At 37.8% G+C, this 22,871-nt stretch overlaps 1 protein-coding gene across 7 annotated transcripts in view; it reads left to right on the top strand.

Moving 5' to 3' along the window:
- The window catches only part of MAST4 (microtubule associated serine/threonine kinase family member 4), a 277,213-nt gene that overhangs the window by 187,289 nt on the left and 67,053 nt on the right, over positions 1-22,871 (top strand). For 6 of the 7 annotated variants that reach the window (XM_041414724.1, XM_041414725.1, XM_041414729.1 and 3 more), the window contains one exon: positions 17,071-17,159. In XM_041414724.1, the coding sequence (XP_041270658.1) occupies positions 17,071-17,159 (89 nt within the window). Of the gene's footprint in view, positions 1-8,508; positions 8,532-17,070; positions 17,160-22,871 lie in introns of those variants that run through there. The other variant, XM_041414732.1, reaches the window with a different exon arrangement.

The following is a 22,871-nucleotide window of genomic DNA, read 5'->3' on the forward strand; positions in this document are numbered from 1 at the left end:
GTAGGGTCATGCATAGGAATACCTACAATTTTCTGGTTTCATATGTCTTTGTAGAAGATAAGATGTGTAGAAAACAAAACTGCAGATTATTTTTTTCACTCATTTTTTGCATGTTAACTCTGGATTAGAAAATGTGCAATAGTGTTAATGTACTTGGTGAATTTAGTGGTTGCCAAGGATTTCAAGCATGTATGATTTCAAGCATAATGTATGATTAATTTATATTGATTTTGTGTTTGAACTTAGCTGGAGGGTGCCTCCTGTTACACTGTAAGGCAGTAGTCTCTATGCTTAAGGCTCGTTTTTGTTTTCCTTCCCTTCTGCTAGCACATGGAATTTATAAAATGACCATATTGAACTAGACTGAGTACTTTTTAAAAGCAACGTTCATATATATCATTAGGGTATGATTTAGTTGCTTGTATATGAAAAATTGACTTCTAATCTTCAATGTGGCCACAAACCACTTGATCACCTTAACAAATAGAGTGAATTTCCATGCTTGTCTTCACATCCTCAGTGTTGATAAACTTTTAACAAGATTATCAATATAATTTGCCATTTTTGTACTTGACCTGTGATTTGATAGCTATGTAATGATAAATTTAATCTGAAACCATACTCATCGTTTTTTGTCAGAGATACTAAGTTGTCTTGGTTGGTGAATTGTACATACCTAGTGTGTGTGTACAGACTTACTTTTATTAGTTTGGGAAGGTGTTTTGGTGGGTTTTTTTAGTTTTGTTTTGTTTTTTTGTTGTTTTTATTTTTTGCGGGATTTTTTTGTTTGTTTGTTTTGGGGGTTTTTGGAGGGGGTGTTTTCAGGATTTTTTTGGTTTGGTTTTGGTTCTTTTGAGGTTTTTTTTTTTTTTCCCATCGAAAGACATTGTTGGTTTTAAATGAAGCATTGGCAGACAAATGTTTAAGGTAATCAGGGGGCTGCTTAACACAAATATACTGTCTAAATAGTTGGACTTTTTCTTTAATTAGCTTATTGAGATCTTGAGGAGCAGCCCAGGACTTCTGGACTGAGGAAAACACATTCAGTTGGTTTGGTTTCAGAATGTTCAGTAAGTTTCGTCACAAGTGTGTGTGCTTCACTGCATTTATGTTTCCTCAAAGCAATGATCTCTAATGATCTAATGTGCTTGGCAGCCCAGATTCATCTGCAAAACAGCACTGTGCCCTGCAGCACCATGCTGGGGTGTGTGCTTAGCTCTGACTCGGAGGTGATCATTTCCTGCAGCAGCTGGTTAGCCCAGTGCTGCATAGCCCAAGACGTGAAAAAATCGAAGCACAAGGCAGTGTGGCTGCAGGCATTTGGACTATTAAAGCTAGACTTGGAAAGAATGTGACGTGTGGCTTTGTATCACACTGCAGCATGATTCCTGTCTCCAGCATTGGTGAATGACATGTTTCTACTCTTCTACTTGTGGTATAGTGTGCTGGGAGATGTTAGTGAATAGGAAGATGAGAATTTGCCCTTTGGAGAGAGTGACTACATTATCTGTTTCAAAAATATGGCTGGTATAACATACTGAGTAGTCAGAATTTAAAAACAGAATATTATGTTTTGGTATTATTATTACTATAACTTCTTTTTAGAGCTCTAAATGGGAAATGCTTCAGTGGCTAAAATGTAATATCAAATACAGAACTATCAGTAATGTTAGTCCAGCTTCAGTCTTGCAGAAACTTTTGGGAGTTTAGCAGATTTTTGCGGAATTATACTGTACCTGTTCTGTATTAAATAGGTGTGAAGCTATTATTCTAGTGTTTGGGTTTAGTTTCTGGAAAAAAAAGAAACAATAAAGAAAAATTAGGTGCAAAAGATGTTATATTTCTCTGTAAAATATGAAGAAAAAAAGAATCCGCATCACTCAATAAATACTCTCTACAGTTGTATGGAACCTAATGAAGCACTTTGGAAGAAGGAGATGATGAGATTACATTTGTTTTTCACCAAATTGTTGTACGCCATTTTGCCAGTTATAGCCTTGGGTTTGTTTTTTTTATTGGTCATTTTTTAGTATTTCATTGTCACTGTTTTCCTGTATCAGCTAAATTTATGCTAGTCACAGTGAGACAAGAGGTTATATATCCCCATAAAAACAAGTCAGAACTCTACAAGCAAGGTTGAGAAAACAATCAGTCACTTTTTAATTGGTTACACACCCATATGTGCATCTAACTAGTTGTACAGCCCTCATGAACATGTATGGCACCATTACCTACCTGCACAGACTTTCTCGAGGGTTTTGAAGGATTGAAAAATCATTTTGATTTAATGTTTAGTTATCGATTTATGGGAGATGATTAAGAAGCATATGATTATGTTAAAATTGACTTGTTTATGCTTTATCATTAAATTTATGCCTTCATGATGGTAATTTTTGTGGTTATGATTTGAAGAGACGATAATACCAACAAATGTCTCTATTCTTTTATACTGAAGACATTTAAGAAAATAACTTTTGCTGATATTAATTTGTCTTTCAGAGGTATGCCTACATTTGGTTTTCAAGCTGAATGTAGTCTGAGGTCATCTGTAATGATTATTTGAAAAGCTGAGCTAGAGCTTTATGCTAACTGAAAATCTAATGTTTGATTAAACCACTGAACCAAATTAGAGGTTTGGGACTTCTATTTTACAAAAAACAGGAAATGAAGAATTAGTGTTCAAACTCTCAACTCATTCTTTCTCGCTGCTGAGAGGGTTAGGAGATCACAGAATGTCAAGTGTTGTAATTCTACTTGAACACATCTACATTATGTCAGACAGACAGTGTGTGGAAATTATTTTCAATGGTACAGGGTATTCCTCTATTAAAACCAGTGAATTTATCTTAAACTGTATGTTCAGCTTTCTTTTCTCTTCAGGCATGCTGCTTAAAGTGACAGGTAATCTGCAAGACAGCTTTCTGTGGTGGAATCATGGATGTGAATCTCAGAATAGTAATGATGACACTAACCTTATGGCAGTACAGAATGTGTGGAAACTCTTCATTTTAGCTTGTCCATGTAGAATTACTTGCTAGCATAGTAACGTGTCTTAGAGAATTTGTGAAGTGTGACGTGATCTAGTGGTACTTCAAGTTACAGTTGAGGAAAGGGGGAAATTTGCTCATTATAGATGCCATTTTTACTTTTTTCATGTACCCATTGAAGCATATGTGATTTTTTTCCAAGTTTTTCGTCTAAGTTTCATGGTTCTTGTTCACGTTAACAGCTTTCACATAATGAACTGCTTATGTACAGCAAGACTTAATGTAAAATTGCCTTTTGTGGGAGGATTTCAGCTCTCCTCTGAGAATGGAGAGAATTGACAACTTTGAGACAAATTCCCTTTCAAATTTACTTCTTTCACTGTCATGTTTCTGCTGCCCCAGACATTGCTGCATCAATGTGGAATTTTAGTAGAAGTTTAAAAGCCTATACAGATTTGTTCTTGCAGGATTATGAAATCTTGAGATATTTTTAACTATGTGATAAAATTTCCAAAATTCTTGAAAAGATTGATGTGTAAAGAAGAACGATTGTATGCTGGATTGCACTGTTCAACTTCATATGTATCCAAGCCAGTGTTCCTTTTTATTTGGAATTCATTACTGCTGTGTAGAGTTCAGCAGAAGTTAATTTTGTCTGTTTTTAGATACTTACCATTCATCTTGAATCTCTCCATTGCCAAAATACAGCTTGAGACATGAACTTCCAAGAAAAACTGTCAAACCACAAAGCAAAAAACCAAACCCAACAATAACAAACCCCTACCTTCAAACACTGAACACTTGGACAATTTGAGTCACTGTATGAATCCAGAAGATGTAGACTGCACACACTACATTATGTAATTTAAGACTTGGCAGCAATGCACTTTGGTTTCCTCTCCTTTGCCAGCAATTCTGCTTGTATTGGAGCAGATATCGTTTCATCAGTTAAGTTTAAAAGCAGATGTTAACTGTCTTGCGTTGCCTGGTTCAACAGGCAGTATTTCCTGCAGCATCTCAGGTGGCTCTCGTTACTGCCAGCTGCACTGCTAGATCTGGCACTGAGCTGTCGCAGCAGTTGTGTCACACAGGCTGTGGGCTGTTGTGGCTGGGGACAGTAAGTTAACTGGTGTGTTCAAAATTAGAATGTTTACTATAATTATCACTACTTGCTTTTTTTGTCTGTATAGTGGATGTTGCTTTTCTAGTCATTTTATGTGATGCTTCATTCTTGACACATCAGGGTGAATTAAACACATCTTCATCATGAAATTATTCCTCTTTACACTATTAGCTCATACCTATTTACACAATATAAATCATATCCTTGCTTCATTTTCTTCCTTCTCTTCTTCCTTCTACACTGAGTCACTGGCGTTTGCTTTCTTGAATCTTCTGTGACCTACTTCTGTTTGTGAGCAATTAGTACATTGCTTTGGTGGTAAAATAGTCCTTTACTGGTACGGGTGTTTTTACAGGGCAAAATACATGCAAAAGTTGTTTTCATAAATTGCTTATATACTCTGTAATGTGTTTAAGATGGTCTTAGCCTTTCCCTCATATTCTTGTACTGATGTATAGATGTAAGTCTAGTGTAGAAAGTATACAAGTTAATTCTAACTTTTTTGGTTTTGTTGTGTTTCTGTGTTCTTGGATTTTCATGAGAGAATAAGGTGTTACTGACCATTGAAGTGATCAGGGCAGATGTAAATGAGAAATCAAACTTACTTGATTCTGGAAATTCAATCTTTTTTCTGTAAAACTTCACTCACAGTAAGAAATCTTGTTTAAGACATACTATAAATGGATTTTGTGGGCCAGATTCATTCATGTTGATATGCTTCACTCTGCTTGGAGACTTCCAGTGTTGAATGTATACTGGGGCTTTTTGCTAGAATGATGTTACTAATTTTCCAGCTTCACTCACCAGATTTTCACTAGGCATAACTGGGTGGATAAATTTCAAGTCATATTGTGTTCTAGTTGTGCTGGGACACCAGCTGTGGGAGGGAGCTTGAAGTGTATATCATTGCAGAGGAGGATTTCCCTTTCCCTGGGTAATGCATCATTTTTTCTCAGAGAGAGGTCACAACCCAGCACTATGGTGTTTAGATCTGCAGAAAACCTATCTTAGATACGCTAAAGGGATTCTAAAATTGAACAGTTGTTTGTGATTTAGAGACTTGGATTACTAAAGTGGCACAGCATGTCAGAAGGAATGGATGTTTGGTGACATAGCATGAATGTTTTATCAGTACTTTATTTGCAGTGGCCTAGATAATTTGTTTCTGACCTCACTGAGTAATCCAGTCACTTGAAACATAGAGCAAACACCACTGAAACTTTTTTCAATACCATGCCACACCATTTTTAATACTAAATGTGCATGTATATACTATGTATGTGCAGGTCTGTGGCAGTACACTGAAACACATAAATCATCTGATCTTTCCTGGCTTCTGTGGTGCTTGATGATTAAGCATTACTATTTAAAAAAAAAAAAAAGTGAGTGGATGTCAGAGGCCTTGTGTCACCCCCACTTGTGACTGTGCCTGGAGATGTTTAAATTGCTTCACTAGAGATTGTTCAGATGTTTCCAATTACCTCACTGTGACTACGCAGTGTGATGATCTGCATGTGTAATAGGTTCCCTTCCTCAGTAGCTATATTGCCATGTGGAGCTGAAGTTTGCTCCCAGACTTAGTCTGGGTGCTGGGTTTTACACAGCGATGATAATTTGAGCCGTAGGTAGTGTCAAGTTAATCTTGCTGACACAGCTTTCTTAGTACACAATTGCAGTTGAAAAAGGCAATTTCTATTCTCATGATTAAAATAAAAAATTTTCTTTTCTAATGGGGAAATTCTGAACCAGTAAAAGACTTTTATCTCTGGTGTAACTTTGTCTTTAGAAGGGAGATCACTTATGTGACTATACCAGTTTACACAGCTAACTTTTTAAGTGTGGATAGTATATATCTTATACAAATCAGTGGGGAGAAGAAATAATTTATTTTACGTTTCTAAATGGTGCCAACTGTGTGCCAGCATGTACTTAATTTTTTTTCTGTTAAATTTCTCGTGAGGCTTTGTTAAATGAAAAGTAATGATCAGTAGTTATGTCTGTTACATAAGCTCAGTTTTAATGTGGAAAAAAGCTGGATCAGACATATCCATTTTTTATAACAGTTATTGATTGTTTTGCTGCTAAAGGGATATCACTGTGTTTGGAAACTCCAACACAAACAGACTTGAGTTTGTTATTGTTCCATAAGACTGTTGGGGAATGGCACCTTGCTGGCTGCAGATAAATGTGTAGCAGTGTCTTAAGATCATGATTGTGGAGTGTTTGGTCACTTACCTTTTAGCATAACTTTGCAGATGTCTGGTTCCTGCAGAACAAACACCCTCTTCATGAAAGCTGCCATAGCTGGCATTAATTGATGCCCTCTGCCACAGGCGCAACAGAGACCAGCAGCTGAATGGGCGCAGTGAATGGATTTTTATTTTTTTTTCACCTTCCCCTGGGAAAATAATGCTTCTAGATGCTTAATTATCATTTAATTAAAAAACTTTTGGTCAGCTGTCATTGTGAGGGAAGGAGAATGTGGATCTCACCAAAGAGAGGAGGGTCTTTTGTTTGCAAACTGAATTTCTGAGCTGCAGTCAATGTGAGCACGCTCAAATGTGGGACGCTGATGGTGCTGCCAGAGGTCTTGTGGGAACAGACATAGTTTTGAGGTTGAATGCCTTCCACTTAATTGTTCATATTCAGTCTCCTAACCAGTAAAGGGTGTTGTTTTCAAACATATTTTGCCCTAAATAATGATTTTAGTTTTTTAAAAGTTTTTTTTCTTGTTTTTTGTCCCTAAGTCCAGTGCTTGAACTACTTAAGCATTACTGACTATTTATGTCCAAACAAAAGGCAGGACAGAATATTAATTGCAAATGTTTATATTTCTTGCATAGAAAGTGTGACACTTTAGTTACATAATATTTGCTCTTGTGTTTTTTAAAACCTGAGAAGGGAAAAGGAATAGGACTACTTTTCCTGTTATTTGCATTGATTCCCTTAAAGAAAGGATGCAAATTTTCATTGTGTTGTTGAACATTAGGCATTTATTATGAATTTTTGGCAACTCTCATATTTGGATGAAGAAAGAAGATAAACCACAGCAGTTAGTGTGACAGTGCTTCTGAAAGAATGAAGCTCATTTCCCTTACATGTCATATGCTCAGTAGGCAGCTGTGCTTCATCACTGTACTGCTTTCCAATCTGTAGATTTGTATCCCCACTTCCAGTTCTCACGAGGTTAAAAGGTAACTTTACGTTCTTAGTAGGAGCATGTGTGGCCTAGAGACTATCCTCCTTAAATGCTTTTCCCTCCTTTGTTTTTCTCCTTGCCCAAATGGGAAGCCTGCACAAGTAGGAATAAAAGAATTCTGACTCTTGTCCTGCTGGGTGTGATAATAGAAGAATTCTATTATCACACCCATGATAATACTCTGCTACTGTGTTTCATCTGCTGTATAGTTTTCCTTCTGTCAGGTGCATTGCTCTGACATTGGCTTACCTGTTCATTTCTTAAGTCTTTGGTAGTATTGCTAAAGGTTTGAAGACAACAAATTTAATCCATTGTGTACAGCCTCAGAGTTTTCAGAGAATGGGAGCTACTAGATTTGTTAAAGAAGAAAAGAAGCAGTCCTGTCCTGTCTGGACTTACTGTTTCTTTTGAGTAAAAATGAATAGTTTCTACTTAATTATAGGAGAAAGGAGTCAAGTTTAATTATAATTAGAGGTTAAACCAGAAGAGACCTACCGAATTAGAGTGTAAAACCGTGTAAAATCTGCCTCCTTCAAGCAGCTCCCAATCTCCTACCCTTGAATTTTAGGATGTGATTACTTTATTTCTACTGCTTGAAGACTATTAGGAGAAAAAAAGTTGGGGGAGGGGTGTGGAAAACAAAGGGGGGAAAATTGTAAAACTATCTTAAAAATACTATAAAATAATGTAGGAAAAAGTATTTCTAGGACTTTGTCTCTTGGTGTCTTTTCTCCTGGGCAAGTCTCTAGAGTACAGTGCAACGCAGACAGTGTTTTACGTGATAAAGAGTGCTATGTAGGCTTCTATTTTAATGAGCTTCTGATTCTTTTTGTGTGAAAGTCACCTTGGCAACATAAATTTTTTAATGGGTGCCAACAAATAGAGGAGACTGCAAGGAAGATGAAGCACGTCTTCGTAGCAAGAAGCAGGGCAAACGAAGTAGTTTCTTCTTTTCTTCCCCCAACTGAAAATGGATTAGTAATTTTTTGCAGTGTGTCTTAGACATCTACCGAGGAAGTAGGCTTTTTTAGGCCGGCTGCATGTAACTACCTTATTTCAAAACATGACAGACTGTAACCCACTGGGATTTTTTGAGTATTGATGCCATACAGACACTTTGAGCCAAGAGAAGCACTCCTTAAAGTTCTCTCCATGCTATTTCAGGAGTGTGCTCACTGCTATGAAGAGGTTGATATGGCTTATCATCCTGGCCTGATACATGGTAAGTTAGGAACAGTGCTGTTCTGAGCAAGTAAGAAGGAAAGAAGCCCAAGAGGAGGTAGTTCTAAGGTGAAAACAGAATGAGAGAGATGGAGAGAAGGTGAACAGGGTTTCACTGTGGTAGGTAACTGGACAAACAGGTCTTTGGTCTGTAATCTGGAGACACTCCCATGTTTTATGTAAATTCTGAACTCTGGCGGCCTCAGTTTCAACCGGAGTTACAAAAAAACTCAGGATATGTGCTTGGCTCCCTGGCAGTACTGAAATGTCCTGGGGAATTGGCTGTGGTTAGTCCTGGAGTCTGGATGGGTGTTGTTCAAAGGAAGTATGGCTGGAACAGGACCCGTTTGTGTATTAGTTTTGTTTGGGGTTATTTTTTGAAGGGGCTGGCTGGCTAAAAGTTGTCAGTATATTGACTGCTTTGTTCAGTGTAAATGTGGAAAAGGCTACTGTTCCCCTTTGAGGGGGTTGAAGGGTGAGGAGGTGTTCCCTCAGCTGAGGGGTCCCTTGACTGAGTCTGACTGCTTGTGTTGTGAGCAGCAACTACACGGCTCCAGCCTAGCTCCTGAACTAGGGACAGAGCCAGTGGAAGCATCACCTGTGGCAGGGTCTGTACCACAGCCTTGCAGACAGCACACCAGCCGGAGGTGAAGTAGCGGCTCTGGGGGAAATGGCATCCAAGATCCTGACTCACCTCCATCTGCTCCCCCAGTTTCTCCCAAGCTGTTAACAACCAGGTTGAGTGAGAAATATCCTGCCCCCAGCCTGGCCTCTGCAACTTGGTAGGAAATGTCTGGCTACATTCTTTCAGCACAGGAGATGCACCAGGAAATTGTAGTCAGAGCATGGAGTGATGAGGCTTAATGTAAAGCGCAGGGGATGGCCCGAAAGCCAAGGAGACCTCTTTCTTGTACCTTCTGTCTGCAGCCTAGGTAGGCATGCCCTCTGGTAAATAGGTATTTCCTGTCTAATGCAAACAGTTTCTGCACAGTTATCTACTATGCAAGTCAAGGCACTACTTCATTTGGTTATGGCCTCCAAACTAGTGATGCTGCGATATTAATAGGCAATGTATGACTTCTTTTTTTTTTTTTTTTTTTTTTTAAGATAAGGCTTGTTACATATTATAAACCCTTTGCAGTGGCTACTAATTTTGGCTTTTTTGAGTTAGTTAGTTAGTTAGTTTGATTTGGGTGTAGTTTTGCTTTTGGTAGTTTTATTTTTTTTTTTTGTTTATGGGGGTTTTTTACATATTCTGAATTATGTAGTATGCAGATAAACACACTTATCAGTAATTTAGGCCAGCTGTACATGTTTTTCCTCTGCCTTTGGTAATAGCTTCCTAATTACCCTTTTATTTTGAATGAATAACATTTTTGTATCAAGGAGTCTAGTTAAATTTCTCAGTATGATAGGAGACACTTAGTAACTTGGTTTATTTCCATTCTCAGAGTACAAAATAAACTATAAATTCAAGAAACAGTGGGATTTAAATGATCCCATCATCATGTTCTCAACACGTTGTATGATGTGAAGATGCAAAAACTTAATTTTGGGTATAATAAAGCAGAATTGCTCAGTGGCCCGGTGGTTTGTGATCTTGAGCATTCATTTTGTATGCACTCCTCTGGATACTCACTTTGGTTGTAGTACAGACTTTAACACTGTGCAACTATTTTATGAATATTGTACAACTATGGAGTTAGTAGTTAGCTTAATACTCTTCTTGTTACTATAGAGGTGAATATTTAATGATGTGAGTTAAATGTGAATCAGTAGATTTAGGAAGGTTCAGGACAGACAGAAGTATGCCATTTTAAATCTGTAGAAGAAATTTGAATTTCTGGTAACTACTGATTATTCTCCTGTACGAGAAGAAATAAAATTATGGATTGAAATTGACTAGAGTAAAAGTGAGAGCAGTCAGTGAAGCTGAAGACACTGAATACGTCCAACTAGCAAGTTCAGTTGAGAAGGCATAATGACCTTGTTATTTGTATTGTAAGACTGTGGTTCAAAGGAGATTGAGAAGCCCTTCTCAGTGTAAGTAGTCTTTGTGTCACTCTCCTTCAGGTCTGGTTATTAGAGATTCGGCAGATACTGTTGCAATTCTGTGATTTCTCCTGATGTCTGTTTTTGCAGTGATGCTGTCTTACATGCATTTGAATCCTTCAGGCAGTCTGTGGAAAGGGTGATCATACATCTAGTGGATTGCATTTTATGTTTTATTTTTGCTGTAGATTTTTCCTTTTTAGAAATATGAAGAAAAAGTCTCTTCTTTTGTGTGATTGAGGAAAGGTGAAGTTCTGATGGCATGGTGGCATGCTGGTAATTGGTATTAATGATAGGGAGAAGGGTGTTACATGCACATTTCTCAGTATTTAGAGAGGACCTGTAGCTTACTGCCCATGTTTATCTGGCCAATAGCCAAAGCACTCACTGTAGTCTTGCAAAGGTTCAAGACAGACCGCCAAACCAGGGCTGCAAGCAGCTGCATCTTGGTGTGCCGTTTTCATTATGTTTTGACAGCACTCTCATTTCTTCAGACTAAAGCTCACCTTACTTAAGTTGACTAAATCTCACATACAAAAGAGGAAAATCTGAATCCCTCCCTACATCACGACACTTGAAATTTAAATCCCAGTAGCCTATTTTTTGCAGCGCATTACAGACTGATGTAGAATAATTCCTCACAGAGAGAGTATATATAGTAAGTAGAACGTTTGACTGTATGTGCAGTGTTGTAAAGGTAGAATGTTAGAGATGTAAATATATTTATCTAAATATATGCATACATTTTATGCATATAAATATGAATGCGTGTCTGTTTATGCATATATACACATCTTTATACACATACCAGATTTGGAGAGTGTATATGCAGACATACAGTATAGGCAAAATATATCAGAAAATGCTGCTAGATAATAAATTGGTATGAATGTGAAATACTGGCAGCCTTTAAAACAATAAAATGAAATTTCTCTGTGTTACTGATGCTATATTTTATTGCATTCAGATGGTTTGCACGCTTCTCTCAGTAATTGTATCACCTTGAAATTTTAAGTCAAAGAATAGGAAGTATGTCTCAAAAGTGGAAACCTTTGCTTCCTTACTCTTTAGTCTTTCCTAGCTGTAAGTTAGAACAGGGTAGCAACAATTACCTCTGGATAGTGTCTGTGGATTGTCCCAGTGTAACTCTAATTCTGCAGTATTCAGTGAGGAACCTTCTCACCCAATTTATTTCCTTGCATAAAGTGATCTAGGTGTGACGGTAAGTGTGGGCTGTGTGTTACTTTGACTTCCTAGGTCTGGAGATGTTTCATCAAATACAAGCTTCAAGGTTACTTTTGACAAGGAAGCTGCTTGCAGTATCGAAGTGTGTCATCTCTTCAGGGCAGCTGGTTTTTGCATTTATTCCAGTTAATAGCCCGCAGAACTTGTCTGGGTTCTGGAGAACATAAAACTGCTTTTTAGTGCAGAAGGCTTCTTCTTCAAAAACAGAGTAAACCAAACCTACCAGTCAAAATAGCCAGGACAAACTAAACTAAATTCTTCACTTCAAATGTTCTGAGTTTTTGTAAGTTCAGTGTGCGCTGTTCAATGACTCTTCAGTGTTGGTGTTGCTGAAGATAATAACTATGAAGTCATACCTTAGCTGCCTTCATAACAAGTTAAATGTAACTGAAATAGAACTTAAATTTAACTTCTCTTGTATAACCAAAGTCACAACATCTCAAGTCTTGCTAGGGACAGCATGTTCCTCCTGGGGTAGTTTTTGACCTTGCAGTTTTAACACCAGAGGAATTGTAACCCCTTTTTCTATCCCTGAAACCTTTATAGGAAGGCATTATTAGTGCCTCATGTGTGCATGTTTAGGCTTTGCATTCTGGGTATGGCAGTAACTTTATTTTCTAGTGCTTGTATTGGCAACTAAAACCATTTGGTTGCAGCCTCTTCTTAGAATGGGAGAAATCCGCTTCTAATCTTTGCCTCCAGCTAAACTGCAATATATTACACTAATACCAGAATTAAGATGGTGTGGAGTAGTGCTGTGCTCAGCATAGCCTGTGAGAGGTGGTGAACTGTCAAAATAGCTTAGACTCCAAATACATCTTCATTATAAGTGTAGATATTAATAATTGAGGATGGTGAAATGAAGTAATTATAAATTATAAAGGCTGATGCCATATTTCCAATGAAGAGCCTGGCAAGCCTGGCTCTGACAAAATAGCCTGCTTTCCCTACTTCTTTTGAATAAATAAAAGTGATTAACCTTCACTGCCAGTAATTTGTTCGTCTTTTAGCCCTCATTCAGAGGAAAAAATTTCCATTTCAGTGCATATCTTTCACAGCTATTGCCATTTCTTGATTACTGTACCAGGAAACCTGTGTTTCAGCTGTGGATGAAGTATTGTCTGTCCTAGAAGCACAGCATTTGTGCTTCAGTTTTTTATTCTGTTTAATGTTTCCAGGAAATTGTGGAATGTAGCTCTCTTTTAACTACTATACTCTTACTCAAGTCTTGTGCTTTTCTGATTTCAGTCTAGCTGTTCCTCTCATTTCTACTCAAATAGCTTTTGTCTGATACAGGAAGAATTGTGACTATTTAAGGAGCAAAGTAATCAAGCCTGATGCAACTGGATTGCATCTTTCAGCAGCTGCTGCTCACCCTGGGTTACAATAGAAGTTCAACAAAAGCACTTTCTATGTAGTGTCTTCTATTTGTTTTATCGTGAGTGCTTCTTATCAGAAACGTTGATTGTCAGTAGCAGCTGGAGAAGTGACTTGGAGTTAGTGCATTGGAATGATACTGGAGCTGAGGTGAGGGATTTCCCCCACAGTGAGACATGGTGAGAAGTCAGGATAGGGAGGAGACAAGTGAGTGGGCAGGAGTGTCAGTGACAGAGAGCAGGAGGTATGACAGAACCTGTCTGGGGGAGGGCGGATTTGGGAAACAAATAGGAAATTATGAATTAGATTCTAAGATAAGGAGTAGTGCCATTTGTCAGTGCCCTGCTGATACAGTGTAAGGTCAATGACTTCCAGATAGGTCATCACCTAGGAGGAATAAAGTCCAAGAAAGATATTTGTGGGGCAGAGAAGAAGACAAAGGGCAACAAATATGAACTTTCTGTTCTGTTCAAGTTTTCTGCACACCACAAAGATTAGTTACGGTTAAATGTGGCGGATTCTTTTTTTTTCTGTGCTCTCTCCTTTTTCTTTGTCTTGTAAAAAGGTTTTATTTTTTTTTAAAAAAGTGTTCTAAGCTTTGCATCTTACCTGCTGCGTAGCTTGCTAGTCTCTTCTTGGCATGCAACCTGATCACAGCATGAAATTCGAGGCTTAGAGAAATGCATTTTGGGGGTTAGTGCTCTGTGGTTTACCAAGATTTATATTTCCCTAAGTTACAATCCCTGTAGAGTATTCCTGCATGGCTATAACTTTACTGCAGACAAAGAAGCTTTATTTCAGGGCTGCCTCTTATCAGTTGGTTTATCTTGTCAGATTTAAATGGGAGAAGAATAGTTTTATGAAAACAATAGAAGGGAAAAGTTACTTGATGAGTTCAGAGATCTAGAAAAAACTATTTTGTCTTAAAATGGTTTTACTTCTGAGATACTTTTGTATAAGGAGGATTGCTGTTTCAAGGCTAAATACAGTTCAGTAAGTAATGCTTTGATGCTTCCTTTGTGCCCCCTGCTTCCCATTTGTGGAGTTCTGGCAGCTTAGATCATCTTTCAAAGTTTCTTGAAGTTTATTTTTTTTTTTCATCCACAAAATGCCTCTTTTATAATAGCATTATTTTGGGGAAGGAATTATGTTTCACAGATTATACAGGATGGATTACATTGTTTCAAAATCTTTGTGAAGCACAGCTGAAAAACAAAGCTTACAGTGAAAGATCTAGGATGGATTTGTCCTTCCATGCAGTGAGTTGCATCTTACCTTACTGGTAAAGCAAATAGAGGAGAACTTAATATCTTTTATTTTTTTATTTCTCAATAGAACATTTCATTTGAGTGTGATAGGAGATAGATTATCTCTGTAGCCACATCTGAGCAAGTAGCAATCATGTTTTTGAAATGGTAGCAGACTGAAAAGATTTCACATAGTGTATGATCTTGATATTTAAGGTAATGACATCATACTCTCTAGAGTGTTAAAAATACACAGCCTCCAAAAAAAAAAAACCAAAAAAACCCAAAAACAACAACAAAACACAACCAAAACCAAACACTGAAGATAAGTTTAATTAGGTGTTTTTGATAATGATTTGTGAAAGACATTGCACATTCAACTGAGAAATAGTAAAGTAGTGAAGTTGGGATATTAATGTAAAAGTGAATACAAGGCATTTGTTTATTTACATAAATTCTGGCAAAAGTGATAAAAGTCTCAATTTCTGCAAGTAAGGGCAAGTGACAAGTACGTGCAAGGAATCTTCCATGAAGCAAAGTCTGTGAACGGTATCTGAAATTTTTGTGCTTTAAATGTATTACTTTCTTTTGCCAGAATTCGTGGTGGTCCTTTAAATTCCAGAATTCAGCCATGAAAAACGTGCTTTTAGGTCACATCATGTGTGCTCTGAGCCCCAGCCTGAATCACAGATGTTGGTAGTGATACCATCACATCATCATAGATAGATGCAATCTCTGTGTCTTTTAATGAATGTCTAATAAATACCAAAAGTTTTCCTGGGTTCAGTTTTAGATTGGAGAATTGCAATGAAACAGTTATTCAAGCTTTTAAAACAAGAGTAACAGATAACGGGAGGAAAGTTAGCAAAAATATGGTGACATAGCATGAAACCAGAAGGAGAATTTTGAACCATTCTTTGATAAGAGAGGAATTCAGTGACTCTTTACCTGGACAAAATTTAGAGAAGGAAGGAAACAATTAAGACTTTGTCTAATGGAATACAGAATATTTGCTCAGATTTTGTGATTTAAAAAGTAGAAATTAATATAGATAGATTGCTAAAAACTTGTGTTTATAATTTCACATTTTAGAAGTTCTTCCTTTTTGTTTGGCTTAAAAATGGCAGTGTATGTTTTAAATAAGTTTTGACTTTCCCAGTACTCCACATGTGAAACTTGCAATAATTTTATACATTCTTTTCTTAAAAAGGTGTACAGTAATGATGCACTTGAAGGTTAAATCACTGTAATAATTAAGTAATATGGCAAAACTTTGTGCAGTGTGCAAATGGGCTTTGCATTAACCTATTAGAGATTTGGAAGTGGCACTTTTGCTGCTTCACAAAGCTTTTTTGAAGGGGAGAGTGGTCTTAGTATTTGACTTCTTTTGCGTATTGCAGATACCATCTATACTGAACTTGTAATCTACTTTTTTTTCCTTTATTTTCCTTGTCTTCTGTATTACTTCAGAGTACTTCTGCATCTGTTTTTCTTTATGCTAATAAACTCCATCCATTCTTTTGCACTTTATTCAATTTAACTATATCAAGACTAATTAGTCTTGCTTTCTGGCTGTTACATAATGAGAGATCATCATAATTTTAACCAAATTCATTTTTTAAGATGTCTACAAATAAGATCTGAATCTGCTTCTCTTGCAGTCTGCTTTGATAATTAATGCTTTTGTGCATAAACTTTCTCCATTTAGTAGTTTGGAGCTTTTCTAAACCTTTACAGAAAAATTCTGCAGTGCTGTAAACATTATCATAGGCACTCCAGTTTATACACATCTAAGGTCTCTTAGTTCAGGATAATATTTTCCTTCTGCATGAATGTTTGGAGTGTTGGGGATTTATGTTTATGAGAATATCCTTTATAGTAGAATGAGGGAAGAAGAAGACTACTTCTGCCAGCTAATATATAAAAACTGTATTATATATTTAAGAAAAATACCTCCTTTCCCAAGTTTAATCAATGTCTTAATTTACTTTTTATCTTCTTTAATGATCTTGTGGTATGGGAAATTAGTGGCTTTGCAGATGAAAAATGTATGAGTAACAAAAATGTATTCATCTTCTTAGTTATCATCTGTTCCATTGACAAAAGGCACAGATGTGGAATTTATCTCAATAACTAGATTTATAATTATTACTTCATTCTCAGATTGTTAAGTCTTGCTCTCTCTGGCGTGTGATCTCAAGCTACAGTTCATGCAACAGGAATAGTTTTAGTCATTAAATGGTGATTGTAAACCTCAGACTGTGTTTCACATATTTATTTTAATATTTTATAAAAAATGTATGGGAGAGAAATAAGTTGTAGTCAGAGAAGAATATTTTGTAAATGACTCTACAGGGAAATGCTGGTCATTGCACAGAACAGCAAACATGCAAGCCTGAAAAGTATCCATGGTGTATTTTCTTTGAAAACTTCTGGTTTTGCCATTATCCATTATGATCATAGACTTCCTGGTCATGCCTACAAAAACAACAATAGCTCTAATTTTTAATAGGAAGCTGGGAAGTAAAGGAACTCAGTAACAGAATCTCAAAACACCCATATGTGGTACGTGCTGTATTTCTGATGCTAACATCTTCTTTCCTCTCTTTCTGCCCACAGCTGTAGAACAAGTAACAGGAAGAGTTTGATGGGCAGTAGCCAGTCTCCCGCTCTGCCTCGGCCTCATTCACCACTCTCAGCTCATACAGGTGATTTTATAACTATCCTACTACAGCTATTGTGAAATTTTTACGGTGTCTCTGTAACTGAAGGAAAACATACTCTACTGTTCTTTTCACTGTAATAGCAAAAAGTTGGATTTCATCCCATCTGAATTTCTGTTTTACATTTAGATCCATAAATCCTATGTTATGATCAGGAGCAGTCCAAAAATATCATGTAGATATTTTTTATTTCTCCACCTTGCATTCTGGTAGATTTTCTCTCCCCTTCCTACCATTGCTCTTCCTGTACCTTGCACCACAAAATGAAGGTAGTGGAGTCTGTATGACATTCTGTTCCTGGAACTTCTGTTCCCGAGGATTTATAGTGTCAGCCACTTTGGTAGTAGTTGCTGTACTTCACTTTGCATGGCAATAAATTGATGATAATTTTGTTTCTCTTCTAAAACATTTGAAACACTTCAGGCTTGAATGAATGTCCATAAATATTTTATTTATAAGAATTGCCTTAATTTTTAAAAGTAACATATTTAGCATATCACTCACATTTCCACAAAGATGTATTGTCTTTTTACTTTTGAGGGTGCATTGGCTGTCACTACAGGCCAGAATGAAAACACCACACTAATCGTTGTGTAATCAGTGACTCTGAATACTCTGGAGAACTGCTTGCAGGGAGATGCTAAACAAGAAGGTGCAGAACTTCACATGAATTTTTAAAGTATATTAAGATATCTCCAGTTTTCTCATGGAAGCAACATTGTTAGGGAAAATATGGTGGTGATTTTTGCTCTCAGAAGCAGCTGCCACAAGTAGGAATCCAGGCAACATGAAAATTTGTAAAGAGTTCAAGGCAGTAGAGCATTAAAACAAAGTAAAACATGATGCAGGCTGTTTTGAAACTGAAAAATAAAATTTTGGAATGTTTGGAGCGCCATTTTGAGTCTCCCAAATACAGAAATTTCCTCTTCATTTGGAAGAGGAGATTGTGGTCACCATAAAAAGTGTCCTTGATTGTGCTGTGCTGATTTGAGGAAAGCAGTAACAATGCTTGCTCTAGCATGTCTGCTGCTGTAAATGACTGTACCATCTGTTTGGAAATGGAAACCTTGGACCAGGAAACCATGCCTAATGAACTCTGAAGTATGGACTGACCAGCACATGTTACCTGGGATTTAGATATAGGTGGTTTGTTTGATATATGGTGGAAAGTTCCTGTCTGGCAGTGGACTCAGGCTTTCAGCAAGTTGCTTCATCTTTTGAATTGATTTCTCTTGGCTGAGAGGAATTACTCCAAGTCAGAGAGGCCTCCTTGACTCCACTGAGAGAATATGGTATATCTCCTGGGCAGCTATAGATGATTTTAGGGTCTTTTTTGAATCTGAGATTCTCTTAGGAAAGTTCTTTAAATTGCAAGTTTTTACTTTACAGCCTGCTACTTTACAGCCATATCATCTGCCTGGAGCATGTACCTCAAGCTTAAGTTGCAGAGAGACTGAAGATGATCCTCTTAAACCTTCATACATTTATTACTAACGTTTGCTGTTGGAAGAGGAAACAGTAGAAGAGGGAGAGGCAAACAAAAAAGTTTCCAGTCCTTGAGGAGCATGTAGCAAGCTGAATGTGCAGAAGAGTATCAGTGCTTGCATTTACTGAAAACAGGTTTATTCATCAGACTGTTCTTGGCTGAAGTGTGGTAATTACATGCATTTTTGACAAATATGTTTAGTGAAATTATGCAGAATTTGGAGGACATTAAAGAGCACGTGTACTAGAGAAGTTTTTCTTGTGTATTGTTAGAGTTCTGTTTCATTCATGCAATCTGCCCAGGTGAGTGCAGGCTGAGGATCAGATTGCATGATGCTAACACCTGATTTAACTTTGTGAGACCATTGCACAATTTCTTGTCAGTGAGTTGTCAAAAGAATATACTGATTCTTGCATCTGCCTTTTAAGGGACTCAGTCTAACTGATGAGAAAGCCAGGACCTTCGGCATTGAGGATTCCTTTAGTATCACCTGTCCTAGAAATCTTTAGCTATCGTAGAAAGCTTTAGCCTAACACTGCATGTTAGGCTTTTTCTTCTATGGGATCCCACTCCTGTGCTCCCTGTTCTCAGGTGCTCCATCCATCTCTGGGGACAGCGTGCTGTTGCCCTTACTGAAAAGAGTTCAATTCACTGCTCTTATTTAAGTGGACTGGGTTGTTAATGTTTGTACCATCTTAGTTTTCAGCTTGGGTTAAAGCACAGCAAAGGGATAAAGACTTATATCTATGTTCTTCCTTGTAGTCCTGTTTTTCATCCAGATGCAGACTAAACTGGAGGTATCAGCTGTTCTGTAGTTTAGATAGATGTTCTTTGAGGGGGACTAGTAGCCCAAGTTTAAGGTAATATAATTGCCCCATATTAAAAGTCTAATATAGAGATCTCAGGCAAATTATCCCCCCACTCTCCCCCCACAGTTTTCATTGCTTACTCCGGAGATAATAGAAAATTTTTCCCACAAGGGAGTTGGTTATTAATCTTTACAAATTCAAGCTGATTTGGACAAGCACTGAATACTCACATGGAGTTTTTTAACTGTTAGCCTTACCGTCCCAGTTACACTCAGATTCATGTGAGATGGGAGGGAGAGGCAGTGAGACAGCTCCACACTTATGACATGAGTAGATTATGCAGAGTGCGAGTATTGCATGAGTGGCACCTGTCAGGGAAGGGGCAAATTTGTTTGTAAGCAACAGTGACCATAAAAGCTTCTGGGCTACACTAAAATGTTATTAGAACAGTAAGTAGTCCAAGGATTGGGAGCACACAGGGAGGTGTAAGGTCTGAGACTGAGGATAATAAATGGGATACAAAAAAGATAATGTCTGCAGCAGATACTATATGTCTCTGTTATGTATGTTAATTGCTAATGCAATATATGCAAATCCCTTTTCCTCTATGCAGGACCTGTAGCTGCTTGCAGAGATAATTTCTGTCTGGAAAGTCAGACTTGAGTTTGCAGCTGAAGCCTCTTGCCATGCCTTATGCATACATGTAAAGATCACACAGTATCAGTTTTCACTCCATAAACTGTTTCTATTCCTTGCAAAAATAGAAAATGTGCTAGGTAATATCTTTAGGCTCATTAGCAGCTGTCTTAGTTTAGTGGTCTGGACAGCCTTTGCCTTTAGTATTTGGGCTGAAAGATGTTAAACCTGCTGAAAAGTACTTCTAGGTTTTCTGTGAGCTGTTAAATACATTGAGAATTGTGGGAAACTAAAAGTTGCAGCATTAGCTTGGATGGTACCCGGTGCCCAGGTCATTAATGGGCTTTTCTAGCTGACTGCCTGATGCTGTGTAGACAGGTCATCTGCACCACCCAGCCTGCAAAGTGAACAATTAGCATCTCAGCAAGTCAGGGCGTTCGGGTGTCCCCACCTCAGAAGTCACAGGAGCTTCATTGTTGATGACTCTCCGTGTGTTGAGACACGAGGCTTGACTCCATTTCAGAAGGCTGATTTATTATGTTAAATATTATATTAAAATGCTACATTAAGACTATACTAAAGAACAGAGAGATCAGAAGGCTACCACAAGAACAGAACAGAATAGAATAACAAAATCCTGTGACTGCTCACAGCCTTGGCACAGGTGGCTGTGATTGGTCATCAATGGAAAACAATCCTCATGGACCAATAACAAATGCACCTGTTGCATTCCACAGCAGCAGATAGTAATTGTTTACCTTTCTCTCCTGAGGCTCCTCAGCTTCTCAGGAGGGGAAAAATCCCAGCAAAGGATTTTTCATAATATCATGGCTACACTTCTTCATGTGGGTGATACTAATCCCTAATGATTAATAGTCAAATGTGGTACTTCTTAATTTTATGTGCTGAAGGAGCAAGATTTAGCTGTTAGGAGCAATGCTGTAAATTTTATTTGTCTGTATTTTAAGAATATTCCATGTGGTACCACTGAGATGACTAGGACAAGAATTGTAAGATGAGTAGGAAATTGTTTAAGCATATAAAGAAGCTTGTGCTAGAATGAGGAATATTATAAAGTGGGAGTGGAGGTTATCAGTTGAGTCACCAGGTTTTGTTTTTGTGGCCAGACATTTTATTCTTTTTATAAATGGCACTGGCATAAAATACTGTAGCTTATACAAATATGGAAGACATCCAGTATGAAATAGCATTGGAGAACTATGTTGAAGTGAGTGAATGACTGGAATAAAAAAGTATGAAATTGCAATATGCAACATTTTGTACTGGAGGACCTGTAACAGAAATGTCAATGATAAACTGTGAATTCACCTATTCTGAGTTTAGTTTAGGATCTGGCTGCATTTTCGGGATTAGATGATGTTTTCAAGGATCAGTCTGGTGCAGGTTTGAAAATGAAATCTCATAAGATGCATAAAGGAAGTAATTTTCATTTTAATTTGGAAAGATTTCATGCCACTGTACAGTGTCCTGGTTAGAATTCATATGGAATACTGCATACATTTATTGTCATACTTATTCAGGTGAGATCATGTGGGGAGAAGGGCTGATGGGATAGAATGTGGGGGATTTCTGTATAAGACTGAAAGATATTGCTTGCTTTGCTTAGTAACAGAAGACTGGAAGATGGTGTTCTCATCTAAACCAGTCAAAGTTGCCTTCCCCCCGCCCACTTCATAGAGTAGGAAGAGAAACGCATGCTGTCATATATACTGGAACATGAGGGGTCTTGAAGAATTGTCCACGCAAGTATTGCAGGGACAAATCTGACTTTCTCTAGGAGATTGGATAAATAGGTATAAGGCCCCAAACAACTTGCTCAGTGAAGTTTTTGAATGACTTACGGTTGTTCATGTACCCCAAGTTGCATGCACGAGACAAGTACTGACAAGATATTCTCAGAAGGTCAAAACAACAAAAAACTTCACAATATCAAAGAACTTGGGCAAAAGGTTTAGTGCAACATTCAGTCAGCATAGAACAGTTCTTAAAGTGTTGACTTGGCCCATTGAACTTAGCAAACACTAAGCAGGATTGTTTTTAAGTTACTCAGAAGTTCTAAGAAGAGGTAATTAGAAGAAGGAGAAGGAGGGAAAGACAGAAAAGATACAGAAAAGCCCATATGCAGTAACCAACCCTGAGTTCCAGCAGTGTTCAGGCAGAACTTCCCCAAGGGGGTGGGGTCTAGACAATGCAATGGCCTCACGTTCGGCCTTAAATACCCCTGGCTTTCCTGGGCCCTTTCCCCAGATGGGATTTCCAGTCATTTGACTACTCAGGAGCTGGGTTAGGGGCTTCAGAGGGGCATTGCCCACTGTGCCAGTGAGCATCTCTGTTGGGCTAGGATACAGTCTCTAGGGGGCAGAGGGGTGTTAAAAGGCAGGGCACTGCCTTGTCAGGGTAAGGTTTGACCTGCCCCTTTCCTCAGCACACATGTATCCCAAATGCCTCGAAACGTCAGTCTTTCACGATGTGATTTCATAATGCAATTCCCTAAAGCAAAATTAAAGTTCCAGAAGGTTTTACCTCCACTTGTAATCCTATTTCTAAGATTTTCCAGGTTTTTAGGTGGACATTGGTAGAGTGCTGGCTGTTCATAGTCTGGTCTCACTATGTCAGGGCTCACTGCTTGCCTCAGATAATTCTGTTTGAGGTGTACTTTAGTTAGCAACATTGAAGCATAGTAATCAACAAAGCTGTTTGCACCATATATTTTAAGGGAAAGAAAGACTATGCTTGTAAATAGAT

Source organism: Onychostruthus taczanowskii, unplaced genomic scaffold (genome assembly GCF_017590055.1).
Source record: "Onychostruthus taczanowskii isolate IOZ18803 unplaced genomic scaffold, ASM1759005v1 scaffold46, whole genome shotgun sequence".
In the NCBI taxonomy this organism is placed as follows: Eukaryota; Metazoa; Chordata; class Aves; order Passeriformes; family Passeridae; genus Onychostruthus; species Onychostruthus taczanowskii.